Raw genomic sequence first — 14,062 nt, forward strand, 5'->3', positions numbered from 1 at the left:
ATGACCCATCCAATCTAGCTTGAATAGCTGCATCCCCCCAAATGGAAATCGGCTCCCTAACCTCTGCGTCCTTCCATTGAGAAGATTCTGAACCTTCACAGCCCGAAGCGTCCCTCGCATTGATGTCATGCGCAGATACGTTTTTTGAACTGGGAGGGACAAAAAACTGGGGGGGAGCTGCCAGCAAACCAACCCCAACCCCGATATGCCTGTCAAACTTGTTGTTAGTAACCATAGCAACCAAGCTCGAGCTCGCAACCTGTGCAGTCTGCGCAGCTCAACCAACCGAATATCAGTCTTTGTTTTATGTGAGTTGTTGCAACTATGTATGTACTGCTGTGCACCTCAATAAACCGAATGGTAATTAGTCTTTTGATTTTTCTGTGAGGTTTGCCTTATACAAAGAAAGACAGCATAGACGTTTTTTCCTCCCTATAAGTGGGGGGGACCGAACGAGGTGAATTTAAATCTGGGTGGGACGAATCCCACCCGTCCCCCCCTCTATCTGCGCCCGTGATTATGCGCCATGTTGTTGTAACTTTTTTTGAGAGACCCACCGCCTACTTCAGCGCAGAATAGTGACGTTTGTGGCTTGTTGATGACGTGTAAGTCCGATGAATGTGACCTGGCGGTTCAGACTGAAGTCGCATATGAAAAGAGCGGATAGGGATCGGAATTAGGACCACATATTCAAACGGCCTGGGTTGGATTTGAAAAAAATCGGATCTGTGTCGTTCATATTGTCAATAAAAGATCGGATACAGGTCACATATGGGTGAAAAGATCGGATTTGAGTCACTTCAGCCTGCAGTGTGAACGTAGCCTTAGCGAACTTCAGCTAGCCTTTACCAGAGACAAAATGGATCGATTTTTAGTACCTAAAGCTACAGTGAGTGAGGAGACAAAGTCTGGGCCAAGCAAAAAAAGCAGGAAGTATGACCACGATTATTTAAAGTTTGGATTTTCATGGACTGGATCTGAAGATGCTCCACTGCCACAGTGTGTTGTCTGCCAAGAGGTGCTAGCTAACGATGCTATGAGATGTTTAAAATGTGTAAAACAAGACGTTTAAAAAAAAAAAGCACAGATGTTTAAAATGTGTAAAAAAAAGATGTTTTAAAAAGCACAGATGTTTAAAATGTGTACAAAAGAGGTTTTAAAAAGCACAGATGTTTAAAATGTGTAAAAAAAAAGATGTTTTAAAAAAGCACAGATGTTTAAAATGTGTAAAAAAGAGGTTTTAAAAAAGCACAGATGTTTAAAATGTGTAAAAAAAGAGGTTAAGAAGCACAGATGTTTAAAATGTGTACAAAAAGATGTTTTAAAAAGCACAGATGTTTAAAATGTGTAAAAAGATGTTTTCAAAAAGCACAGATGTTTAAAATGTGTAAAAGAAAAAAAATGTGTACAACAACCATTTTTTAAAAATACGAATAGAACATTAAGTATAGCAACAACAAAAATTGTAAGGGGGCGCTGTTGTTTATTTGCTCTCTGAGGGGGGCTGACTCTCCCACACTTTGAAAAGCCCTGTTTTAGGTTATATTTATGCAGAAATATAGAAAATCCTCAAGGGTTCACAAACTTTCAAGCACCACTGGAACACAGAAAACAAACAAAAAAAATATAGAGAGAATCACAGGTTAGCATGAAGGTCCCTCAGATTTATTTTTTATCCTACTTCTTATCCTCTCCAGTTCGAAGTGGAGTGGGGTTGCGCGTTGAGAAAGCAGCACTCTTAGGAGACGCGTAAAAAGGCATTTAATAAAAAAGGCCATTCCTGACCCTGCAGCTATTTGACCGTAGTAGAGTGGTATAAGATTAATGTGTGTCTGTGTGTGTGTTTGTTGGAGGGTAGAAACACATGGTGGAGAGAAAGCGAACGCTAATATGTTGAAATCCTTGAACAACCACATTAAGTACAGATTGCAGTAGAGATGCATTCAATTTGCAGAATCCTTGAGAAAGTGATGCAAAGAACACAAAAGTAGTGGAGGTCATTAGTGTACTGAGAAGGCAGAAACTGTACGTGATCGTAGGGCAGTAGGGTTGTTTAAGTTAGGAGGTCGTTAGGGCTTTAAGGTTCACTTTTATTCCACTTTGGAGAAAACTACTGCCAGATTATTAAAAAAGTTAAAGTAGTGCTGTGCGCAGACTATACAGTAATTGTGCTTCTGTGATTCTGATGACGCAGATCGATGTTTCATAAACAGTATTTGCATTTTTCTATCAACGGAACCTTTCTTTACAAAAATGTCAAATATATGTGTCTGAGTAAATATTAAATGAATAATTGATAAAATCTTAGTTGTTACGGGATACAGCTGTGAATATGATCATGCCAATTGAGACTCTGATACTGAAATGCTCCTCGGGTCAAATCTGTGATAAATGTCGTTAGCTGTTAAACAGTTAGCGAGCGGTTTGCGACAGTAAGAGGCAAGTTTCCGTATGGCAAATTCCTACACATGCATCGATCCTGGAATTTTGAATGAAAGTAAAGGTGTAGAGATTTTAGAAAACTTTAGTTCATTTTAAGTTATACTTAGGCATTAAACACTATTACTGAACAGATATTATTCATAATGATGTAAAATAACATGTTTGGGTATTTTGAAGTGATGTTTCATTTTCGCAGCTCTAGCCTTATTTAGTTTTAATAAAATTGTTGCTGGTGTCTCCATTTTAATAAAATCTTATGCTTGTGGGAGTTAAGGCATCAAAAAGTGCAAATTCCTGGGAGATGGGACATGCACAATGATTTTAATAATATGGCTTGAAGTTGAAATATCACTTTAATAGCAGTAATAATAATAAGTTACATTTATATAGTGCCTTTCATAAAACTCACAGTCACTTTACATAGGTCAAGAAAACAAAACATAGAAAACAGAACACAAAAAAAAATCATATACATCTCTCACACACACACACACACACACGTTTATATATGTATATATATATATATATCACACACACACACACACACACACACACACACACACACACACGGGTGGCACGGTGGTGTAGTGGTTAGCACTGTCGCCTCACAGCAAGAAGGTCCGGGTTCGAGCCCCGTGGCCGGCGAGGGCCTTTCTGTGTGGAGTTTGCATGTTCTCCCCGTGTCCGCGTGGGTTTCCTCCGGGTGCTCCGGTTTCCCCCACAGTCCAAAGACATGCAGGTTAGGTTAACTGGTGACTCTAAATTGACTGTAGGTGTGAATGTGAGTGTGAATGGTTGTCTGTGTCTATGTGTCAGCCCTGTGATGACCTGGCGACTTGTCCAGGGTGTACCCCGCCTTTCGCCCGTAGTCAGCTGGGATAGGCTCCAGCTTGCCTGCGACCCTGTAGAACAGGATAAAGCGGCTAGGGATAATGAGAATGAGATGAGATATATACACACACACACACACATATATACACACACATACATATATACTGGGTGCGATTTGCTGGGGGGGATGGTGGGGATCATCCCCCCCTCTGGTTTTTATCTCTGCTGAAAAAAAATCCTCGGGGACAACCCCGTCAATAAAACAAACAAACCAAAAAAAAAAAGTTGACATGACAGGCATGTTGTGAGACAGTTTTCTATGGTCTACATTGCACTCACTTTCAAAATGACCCGAAGTGGCAGCTTTGATGTTCACGAACGTCCCCAGCAAATAGATACATTGTAGATAATAACAATATCCAGAGTGTGAACATGGATTTAGCGTCATGAATCACATCCTTATTAATGAGCGCAACAGAATGAATGTATCCACACTGACAGCCTTCTTTTCCTCGCCGTCAATGGGTCAGACGTGCGTTCCTTCCCTGCTGAGAAATTCGCAGAAATGTGGATTAAAGAAGGGCGAAACGCGGCGGATAGCGCACCGACGGGAAAGCAGAAAAGGCCACATGAACTACGCCATCAGAGCAAACTGTTCATTTAGTATTCATGTATTTTAGTGATTTTCGAGTCACTGTCCATTTAATCCGGAGGGAGACAAACATCACAGCAACGCGACAAGCAATGCGAACTTTGTTGTGTGTTAGTGTTCGTGTATTTAGTCAGAGAGATAGGAAGATGTGTTCGTTTTCATTTAGTGTTATTCATTTGATATCATCGGATGTTATTGAGCTGTTAGCCTATCGTTACCTTAATTTTGTGACGTTTCATGATTAAAAAAAAAAATCCCCCCTTCTGGTTTTTTGACAAATCGCACCCTGCATATATATATATATATATATATATATATATATATATATATATATATATATATATATATACACACACACACACACGTGTTTATATACAGTTAGGTCCATATATATTTGGACACTGACAATTTTTTATTTTTTTTTACCTGTTTACTGAAACATATTCAAGTTATAGTTATATAATGGACATGGACATAAAGTCCAGACTTTCAGCTTTCATTTGAGGGTATCCACATTAAAATTGGATGAAGGGTTTAGGAGTTTCAGCTCCTTAACATGTGCCACCCTGTTTTTAAAGGGACCAAAAGTAATTGGACAATTGACTCAAAGGCTATTTCATGGGCAGGTGTGGGAAATTCCTTCGTTATGTCATTCTCAATCAAGCAGATAAAAGGCCTGGAGTTGATTTGAGGTGTGGTGCTTGCATTTGGAAGATTTTGCTGTCAAGAAAACATGCGGTCAAAGGAGCTCTCCATGCAGGTGAAACAAGCCATCCTTAAGCTGCAAAAACAGAAAAAACCCATCCGAGAAATTGCTACAATATTAGGAGTGGCAAAATCTACAGTTTGGTACATCCTGAGAAAGAAAGAAAGCACTGGTGAACTCATCAATGCAAAAAGACCTGGACACTCACAGAAGACAACAGTGGTGGATGATCGCAGAATAATTTCCATGGTGAAGAGAAACCCCTTCACAACAGCCAACCAAGTGAACAACACTCTCCAGGAGGTAGGCGTATCAATATCCAAATCTACCATAAAGAGAAGACTGCATGAAAGTAAATACAGAGGGTTCACTGCACAGTGCAAGCCACTCATAAGCCTCAAGAATAAAAAGGCTAGATTGGACTTGGCTAAAAAACATCTAAAAAAGCCAGCACAGTTCTGGAAGAACATTCTTTGGACAGATGAAACCAAGATCAACCTCTACCAGAATGATGGAAAGAAAAAAGTATGGCGAAGGCGTGGTACAGCTCATGATCCAAAGCATACCACATCATCTGTAAAACACGGCGGAGGCAGTGTGATGGCTTGGGCATGCATGGCTGCCAGTGGCACTGAGTCACTCGTGTTTATTGATGATGTGACACAGGACAGAAGCAGCCGGATGAATTCTGAGGTATTCAGAGATGTACTGTGTGCTCAAATCCAGCCAAACTGATTGGTCGGCGTTTCATAATACAGATGGACAATGATCCAAAACAAAGCCAAAGCAACCCAGGAGTTTATTAAAGCAAAGAAGTGGAATATTCTTGAATGGCCAAGTCAGTCGCCTGATCTCAACCCAATTGAGCATGCATTTCACTTGTTAAAGACTAAACTTCAGACAGAAAGGCCCACAAACAAACAGCAACTGAAAACCGCTGCAGTAAAGGCCTGGCACAGCATTAAAAAGGAGGAAACACAGCGTCTGGTGATGTCCATGAGTTCAAGACTTCAGGCAGTCATTGCCAACAAAGGGTTTTCAACCAAGTATTAGAAATGAACATTTTATTTACAATTATTTAATTTGTCCAATTACTTTTGAGCCCCTGAAATGAAGGGATTGTGTTTTAAAAAATGCTTTAGTTCCTCACATTTTTATGCAATCATTTTGTTCAACCCACTGAATTAAAGCTGAAAGTCTGAACTTCAACTGCATCTGAATTGTTTTGTTCAAAATTCATTGTGATAATGTACAGAACCAAAATTAGAAAAATGTTGCCTCTGTCCAAATATTTATGGACCTAACTGTGTGTGTGTGTGTGTGTGTGTGTGTACATTACATATATAAGATCACATGTTGCTCTATTTTTGATCTGATGATGTGCTTTGACATATCGCATATGTGCTCCACCTCAGCCTTCAGGTCTCCCTTCATACGCCTCCACATATCCCATCTTTACACTTCCTGCTTCTGAACTACCACCCCTTCATACCATCGCCTCCGTTCTTCCTGAATCGCATCCAAAATATTTTTTGACACGATGCCAAAATGAAACAATCATACGACAAGGATCAAATAAGCTCCTTTTCCTTTGCTTTTGTTCATGCATATTTCTGAGCGCCAAAATTAATTCGGAGTCTGATTAGAGCCTCGAGGTTGCTCCAGGCCATGTTGGGTTGTTTGGTGTTATTTTAAAGTGCATTGTAGACATGTCTGTGTGAATGGGGATGAGGAAGCGGGGGAAACGGGCCCTTCAGCTGAGTTCAAGCATGTGGAATAGTATAAAGGTTGTGACCACCCAAACGCTGATTCGTCCGATTTTGCACGGTAAAGAAAGAAAAACGAAAACGAATCAGACTCAAAGAGCATGTGAGAGGGAACTTAAAGGAATATTCTTGACTTTCAGAACCTTTACGCCAATTTTAAGTTTGTTTACCAACAACAGGCCTTCCATTTCCACTGTAACCAAGTTTCTACTCAATGCATTTTTTTGACTCCAGAGAGAGACTTTTGACTGTTATACTCACATACTAACAGAATTTTAGGACATTCTAAAGGATTCACAAACTTTCAAGCACCACTGTATCCTGATGTGACAAATTAGGCTGAAAAATGCTCAAGTATTCATTTAAAAACGGAGAGGGACATAAATCACAACACAGCAAGAAAGGGAGAAAGAAAAAAAATCCAGTGTATTTGAGGTGATGGACAGAGGAGCCGTGAGGGACCGAGCTATCGTTATCTCGCCATGAAGCGCCTGCAAGCGACGAAAACGTGAGCAAACTACAAAGAACACGGATGCTTCTATGAACCACATGCCCACACAGAGTTCGTGTCTTTCATGTGTTTCATTCCTGTTTACATTCTCCTGACTTGTGTGTGTTTGAGTGTGTGTATGTTTGAGAAGACATGCACCATTTGTTTTTATGTGCTTTATTGCTCTTTATGCGTTCAAGAGGTGTGTGTTTGCACATACAAGTGTGTATGCATGTACACGCCTCTTCCTGTTCATATGTTATGGTACGTGGAGCCTCATTACTAGATGTGAAGGCAACTGTGTGAGAGAGGGGGGGGAGAGAGAAAGAGAAAATGTAGGTAGCATATGGTGTGCTGTTATGCACTCCATCTTAACCCAGCCAGTCTCCCTCTCTCTCCCTCCCTGCGTGACAGCAGTACACTCTCGCAGGAAAGGCACTGGACTGCAGCTTTTCAAGGGCAATGTGCCCGTACAAACACACACACACACCCTTGTCATTGAAGAAGTATTTGCTAGTTGGAAACCAAACACTCTCTCTCTCTCTCTCACTCACACACACACAGGTCTCAGAGAAGAAGTCATCACACCTTTGGAGGACTCGGTGCCGTAAGGGTCAGTCAGATACGGCAGCCAGGCATCTTTGACGGCGGATTTGAACACTTTCCGGTTGTCCAGACTCTGCAGTGGGCGGACGTTATTGCGCAGGTACTCCACTGACTTCACATGGTCCTGCTGCTCGGTGGTGAAGATGGAATAAAACGCCTCCAGCTGCACACAAAAAGACAGAGACATTGGCAAAACAGTACGAAAAATTCACCAAGGCTGTATTTACAGGGGGGAAAAAAAATTACTGGGATTCTGAATAAATTCACCGTAACCTCAGAAATCTACTCAACAGCTCTGTTTTCAAATCTGTGCATGCATTTAGTGCATCTCCTCTCAGAGAGAAGCAGTAGCTTCAGAAACCCAGAAAGTGCACACTTTTATGCCTCAACATCACATGCAGCTCTGTTGCTAAAATGGGAAGTCGTCAATGCAACAGCAACATATTCATGTCCTACTTCCTGCCATCTTTGAGTTTATCGGCTGATTCAATCCCATCAGTGTTGTAAGACAGTGCCCTCTTGTGGGGGTAATTCATTCAATCTCTACACTTTTTAACTTGTACTTCAACTTTTCTGGACCGGTCACCATCCGCAACTAAATAAATTTCAACTTGTCTAAAGCAGAATATTAAAAACATGCATGAACAATCATGGAAAAGTATGTTGCGCTGACTTCTCAATTAGCAAATTAGCATTGTTGGGATAGAAACTGGGCAAACGGTGTTGACATTGGCAAGACATTGGGTGCGTGTGTGCGCGCGCCAAAGGTCCTTAAATCACTTCATTCTGCGTTGAATATTATTTACCCATCCAACCTTACAATTATTTTAAAACTTTTGAAATACATAATGAGCTTTTTCTGCATCCACCATATTGCTCAGTATAGAAAACAAGCAAGCATTTACATTTTATAACAAGTAAAACCTCAATGCCAATGGCGTCGACAAGGACGTCTGCTCCGTCACCAAGTCTAGTTTGTCTTTTTCCTCAACCATATGCCTGAAATTACCCGAAAATATACCCCAGACAGAAAGGAAGCCATTGAAGAAAAAACATTTCAGAAATCTGACTTCGTTGATGGAAAGAAAGCACAAAAAGATGCCGCTTCCTCAGGGCTCGAAATTCGCGGTGGTCCGGTCGCCCGAGGCGACTTAATTTGCCATTTGGTGGGTAATTCCTGTCACTAGCCAGCCCGGCTGGCTAGTTGAAAATAAAAAATATATATGAACCGAAGATTCAGACTAGGGCTGTGCGATATATCGAATATACTCGATATATCTCCGAAAATTCTGTGTGAGATGCATATAATTATTATATCGTAACTATAGAGTATTTTATGGTCATCTGCCGACTTGCATTTGTTTCGTGTTTGTTGCGTTTGTTTAAAACCTTTTCCGGTGGTTTTCTCCCTGTCCCTCAGGCAGTAACGTGAGAGGCTGCCTAAGGGTAAAAAAAAAAAACAATAACGTCACGCACTCGCCAACCAATCCCAGGCGACATCTCTGTGCTGAAAGGAACTTGCGGGAAGATTTCCTAGTTTCGGTTTACAGCGCTGACTCAGTTCGTGCAATCGCTGGTGTTGCATAGGCTACCGTGTAAGCTGTCAATTTCAGCGACAAATTAAAAATGGAAGCGGACAAATTGGTTCCTAAATGAACTAGTAAGGGGTCAGTCATCTGGCATTTTTTTGGATATCGCGAGGAAGACGTGCAACAACAAATGCCAATTTGCAAAGTGTGCCAAAAACAAAACAAAACAAAAAACAGTATCAAAATACTCGGGTCTTGAAATAAATGCACATTAGTCATGAACAATGGTAACTACTCTGTTATTTTTGACAGAAGTAAAATTCATACGTGAACAAATTTTGGCGAGTTGATTTTCTGTTTGGCGAGTTACTTTGGAAGGTAACTAGTCCGTCTGGCTGGTGAAAAAATGTATGAATTTCGAGCCCTGCTCCTTCACTTTGTAGCGCACACACAAAGCAATCTCATTTAAAAATCTGTCATCCATGTTATTTATTCATATATTATTATTTACATATGATTAAACCTAATCCTTTTCCCCCCAAATGGACAGAAACGCTTCAGAATTACCTTCAATAAGTTTACTCTGCCCTAATTAACGTTCATATGAAACAGTTTTTTTCTTTCTTTCATTCTCATTTGCACCTGGTTTGTGACATTTTATCCACTTTATCCAAATTTTGTGACATCGATATCTATATTCTATCCTCCAGGGTGTGAGATGGAAATACATCATTGACACCTTGGAGGTCCTGGAACTACAAGGTATCAATATTTCTGAAAATGTAACCACAAATTATATGACAAGATATTACTTAATAACCTGACTGATTTTGGATTTATTATATAGTGATGCATTTTATTTCTAAACATAAAAGTGTCCCCTTACAAGCATGGCTGAAAGTCTATGAGCGTAAGCATATGTCCCTTTCAAGAGCTGCTTTCCCAGACGGCAAGCAAATCATGAAGACTTTGGGCACATATGGATCAGTTTTGGAAATGGCAAGTGCATTGTGGGCCAAAAATGGCACGAGCCATGTTTAAAGTTTTTACAATTCATGTGCCAGATGGAAAGTGTGGGCTTGTCCTGGCACCATTTGCAATCGGCTATGTTTCCACCTGAATTTGATGAAAAACAAACAAACAAAAAAAAAATCTGTATTTTTATCAAGTATTTTTAGGCAGTCTGGATTGCGTTAAAAAGTACTTGCAATCATAATATAAAATACTTTCCAATAAATCTTTACTCTGAACAGTTTAAAAGAAAAGAACTGAATGAAAATCTCACATGCAGGGAGAGGACCAAAACTGGAGTCATATCATTAATAGCTGTAATAAGAGCTAACAAGCAGTTTATGAGCGCACTCTGTAAATTAAGATTTAATAGACCAGGATTATATATATATATATATATATATATATATATATATATATATATATATATATATAAAATCAAGTAATTCATAGAAATAGAACTGTAATCTGATTAACACACTGTACACTGTCGAACCCACGACACTTCGGTTTGATTTTTGTAACCAGATCAAGTTACGTAATCTAGATTACATGTAGTCTGTTAGTACCAAACACTGCCATTAACATATACTGGGGGGGGGGGGGTGTGTGTGTGTGTGTGTAAATATGAGAGAGAGAGAGAGAGAGAGAGAGATCTCAGAAATAAAACAGCTATATCAGCACGGCAGGCATTTGTGTGTGTGTGTGTGTGTGTGTGTGTGTACCAGCACTTGTAAGCACTGCCTTCTAACAGGCCTCCAGAGGCCGAATGGATATATAGATCAGATGAATCCGAGTCTGGGATTTATTCTCGCTAAATCCCCTTCCTCCCATCTTATTTACTCATCTTGCACTCGTTTCTAAATGACTCCTCTCTCATGAAGATCGAGCGAGTCAGAGAGCAGGTGTGAAAGAAGAGCACGACCAGGTGGAGCACCACACAGGCCATAACCATCAGACAAACCCGTCTCCATCAGCACCTGCTGCCTACTTCACTTCCTCTCTGTCCATATAGCTCTCTATCACTCCATTCCTTTCCCTTTTTTTTCCTTTCGATGCAACTCTTGTGAGATAGAGAGTACGTGCAGAAAGAGACTCTGCTTGCTGATAGGGAACCTGGGAAACGTTTCCACTGTAATGTTACGGTCTCAGATTCGGGAGTTTAGTGATGAACAGGGTAAAAATAACAAGTGGATGGTTTTACAAGTTACATGCACGTTCTAATACTGCATTTATATTTCTGAGGACCTGCGCAAAGCAAGCGTCATTACAACTAGCACTAAAATTAACAATGTTGCTCATTTTCTGCTTGCCAATAAATCAAATGTTGTGATATTTTACTTTACTTTGAATGGTTGTCATAGTAACAAAACGTTCTTATGTCACCAGATTCTCCTCAAGACCAAAAGTGATTTGGTGATACAACTGAACAAAAGGAATAATAGATGGGACGCGTGTGTAGCTACTGAGCTGCTTCATCCATGCTCGATTCCTTGATCTCAATTAAGCATCAATCCAAGAACAGCTGATCTCACATCCATTTTTTTTTTTTAAACTTGTGACGACCTTCCACTGACAATTATTAATGCTGCCGATGAACGCTTTGTTACACGTAAATCTAACATCAGTAACCAAATAGTCTAGGACCTGGCTTAGACATGTACTGTATGCACATAATTTAGGAGAGGATAACTCAACTGTTATAGGCGAATTTGACCCCAAGGAATAACTTGGGATGTGTGCCAAATTCGCCATCCAGGGCGAACAGCCTGAAAATGACCAATCCAAGATGGCCGCCGGTATTATGGTATTATTATTGTGTTACTCATGTTCCTGACCCTGATTTATGTGACACAAACAGTACTAACGTGACATTAAAAGTTGTATTGTTAGCTGTTAAACATTTAGGCTCTCAAGATATTTCTGCCTACTAAAGTAATAAGTTTTGTTTTGTATTTTTCACTTTAAGTTCGCATTCCATTGATCATAAGAGTACGACTGAAAATACAATTTCTTTATATTAATCAAATGCTTGCTTTCTTATACTCTTAAATTATGTGCATAGGTCTCCCAATTCCATGATTTCATGTTTGAGGTAGGGTTATTCTGTTTTTCTCATGTTTTCTGTGAAACTGCAATTTTGGCCAATTTTTGGTGGTTTTTTTTTTAACCTTTCCCTTGACAATAGCTTGTTTCCTTTTCCTTCAATCATGAAAATGATGCCACTAATGGATTCCCCATACCCAAAAACCCATAAAATGAGGTATTGCACATACTTCTGGGGTGAGTGGTTCAAAAATTTATTTTTTCAATATGGCTACCGGCAGCCATCTTGGATTGGTAATTTTCAGCCTGTTCACCAAGGATAGCGACTTTGGCACACATCCCAAATTGCTCCTTGGGTTCAAATTAGCCTAGAACAGTTGAGTTATCCTCTCCTAAATTATGTGCACACATATCTAACCCAGGTCCCTCTACTAAAAACAAAACCATTTGACATTTTTAGTTTAATTAAAAAAACTAGTGTTTTCCTCATAGGGACAAGCCAAATGTCTCCACAATGTCAAAACTATCAGATGTTAATATCTTTGCGAGGACATTTGATCCCCACCAAGATATAAATACAAGCTATAGCTCCTCTAGGCTTGTATCGGTATGCAGCTATGAGAGATAATCTCCTAATCACAATCTGAGAGTCTCTAATATGGCCAAAACCTCGGAGGTAAACAGCTTAGTGCAACAATAATCCAGAAAATCTGTGTGCGAAGCAAAAAAAGTGAAATAATCCCTGATGAGAAGAAACAGCACACGCCAGCCCTGTGCACAACATAGATTTGAGTGCATGCCATAATATTCATATAGGAATGTGTCCGTGTGCGTGCAGCTGGTGTGTGACGTACCACACGAAGCTGTGTCAGACCTGTGCAAGAGAGAAGGCATTGATCTGCGCTAAAAGTACCTTTGAGCTATGCCTGTCGCTCGCTGTGACCTACTTCTACTCATCAGCAAAAAAGAGGGGAGAGAGAGAGAGGAGCAAAAACAGTGAGAAAAGAGAGGCAGCACAGTCGTCGTCATCTTCTACAGTCGCTTTTATCTGTTTCTTTCAAACCAAATCACAGGAGGAAACGAGAGGACTAAAACGCTCCCAGTGTCAATCGCTTAAAATGACCTCCTAATGGCCACTAACTGGAGGAAAAAGGATGGAAAAAACCACTCGCCTTGTCATGAAAGGCTGCGAGTCAGCCCAAGTCAAAGACTCTTTCTGCATCTAATTTCTCTCCATGTGTCTTGAATATAATGAAACAAATGGAAAACTAAATAAAATCCTGCCTCTTACAAAAATCCTTTCATCTCATATCATCTCATCAATCCCGTAGTCTGGACGACTGGTAACCAGTTCCCTCCATTCCTCTCTCTGTTCCGCCTTTCTCAGGCTGTTGCTGAGTTTCAGGCCTGTCCATTCTGTGATGTTGTCCTCCCATCTCTTTCTTTGTCTGCCTCTTTTTCTTCCTTCTTGGACAGTGCCTTGCAGGATTGTCTTTGCAAGCCCTTCTGATCTTGTGACATGCCCATACCATTTCAATTTTTGCTTTTTCACAATGGTCAGGAGATCTTCGTGGGGCCCAATGGCTTGCTGGATTCTGCTGCGTACATCTTTGTTGGTTATGTGGTCTTTATAGGAGATGCCAAAGAGTTTCCGGAAGCATCTCATCAAAAAATCCTTTAGAGTCAACAAAAGAGGGATAAGATTTTGGTGCTGAATAATAATTCTTGTCCAAGTACGCCTCATACGGTATTACTTGACAATTATCTGTTAGCCTGGATGATATTTCAGCGCAATATATTATAATTAGTGCTGTCAAGCGATTAAAATATTTAATCGCGATTAAAACCCTTTGGTGACTGACCCCTTGAAAATGGTTCCTCCAGGAACGATGACGTTTCAGTTGTCAAGACAATGGAAAAACTAAAATACAAAAACAGAAAGATACGTCACAATGCTCTTGTGCACAAAACAAAATGCTCTTG

At 40.2% G+C, this 14,062-nt stretch overlaps 1 protein-coding gene across 3 annotated transcripts in view; it reads right to left on the reverse strand.

Moving 5' to 3' along the window:
* Positions 1-14,062, reverse strand: part of ptprga (protein tyrosine phosphatase receptor type Ga) — a 468,558-nt gene that overhangs the window by 81,025 nt on the left and 373,471 nt on the right. For all 3 annotated transcript variants that reach the window (XM_060909915.1, XM_060909917.1, XM_060909916.1), the window contains one exon: positions 7,476-7,656. In XM_060909915.1, coding sequence (XP_060765898.1) covers positions 7,476-7,656 — 181 coding nt within the window. The remainder of the gene's footprint in view (positions 1-7,475; positions 7,657-14,062) is intronic.

The sequence above is a fragment of the Neoarius graeffei genome, chromosome 26, assembly GCF_027579695.1.
Source record: "Neoarius graeffei isolate fNeoGra1 chromosome 26, fNeoGra1.pri, whole genome shotgun sequence".
NCBI lineage: Eukaryota > Metazoa > Chordata > Actinopteri > Siluriformes > Ariidae > Neoarius > Neoarius graeffei.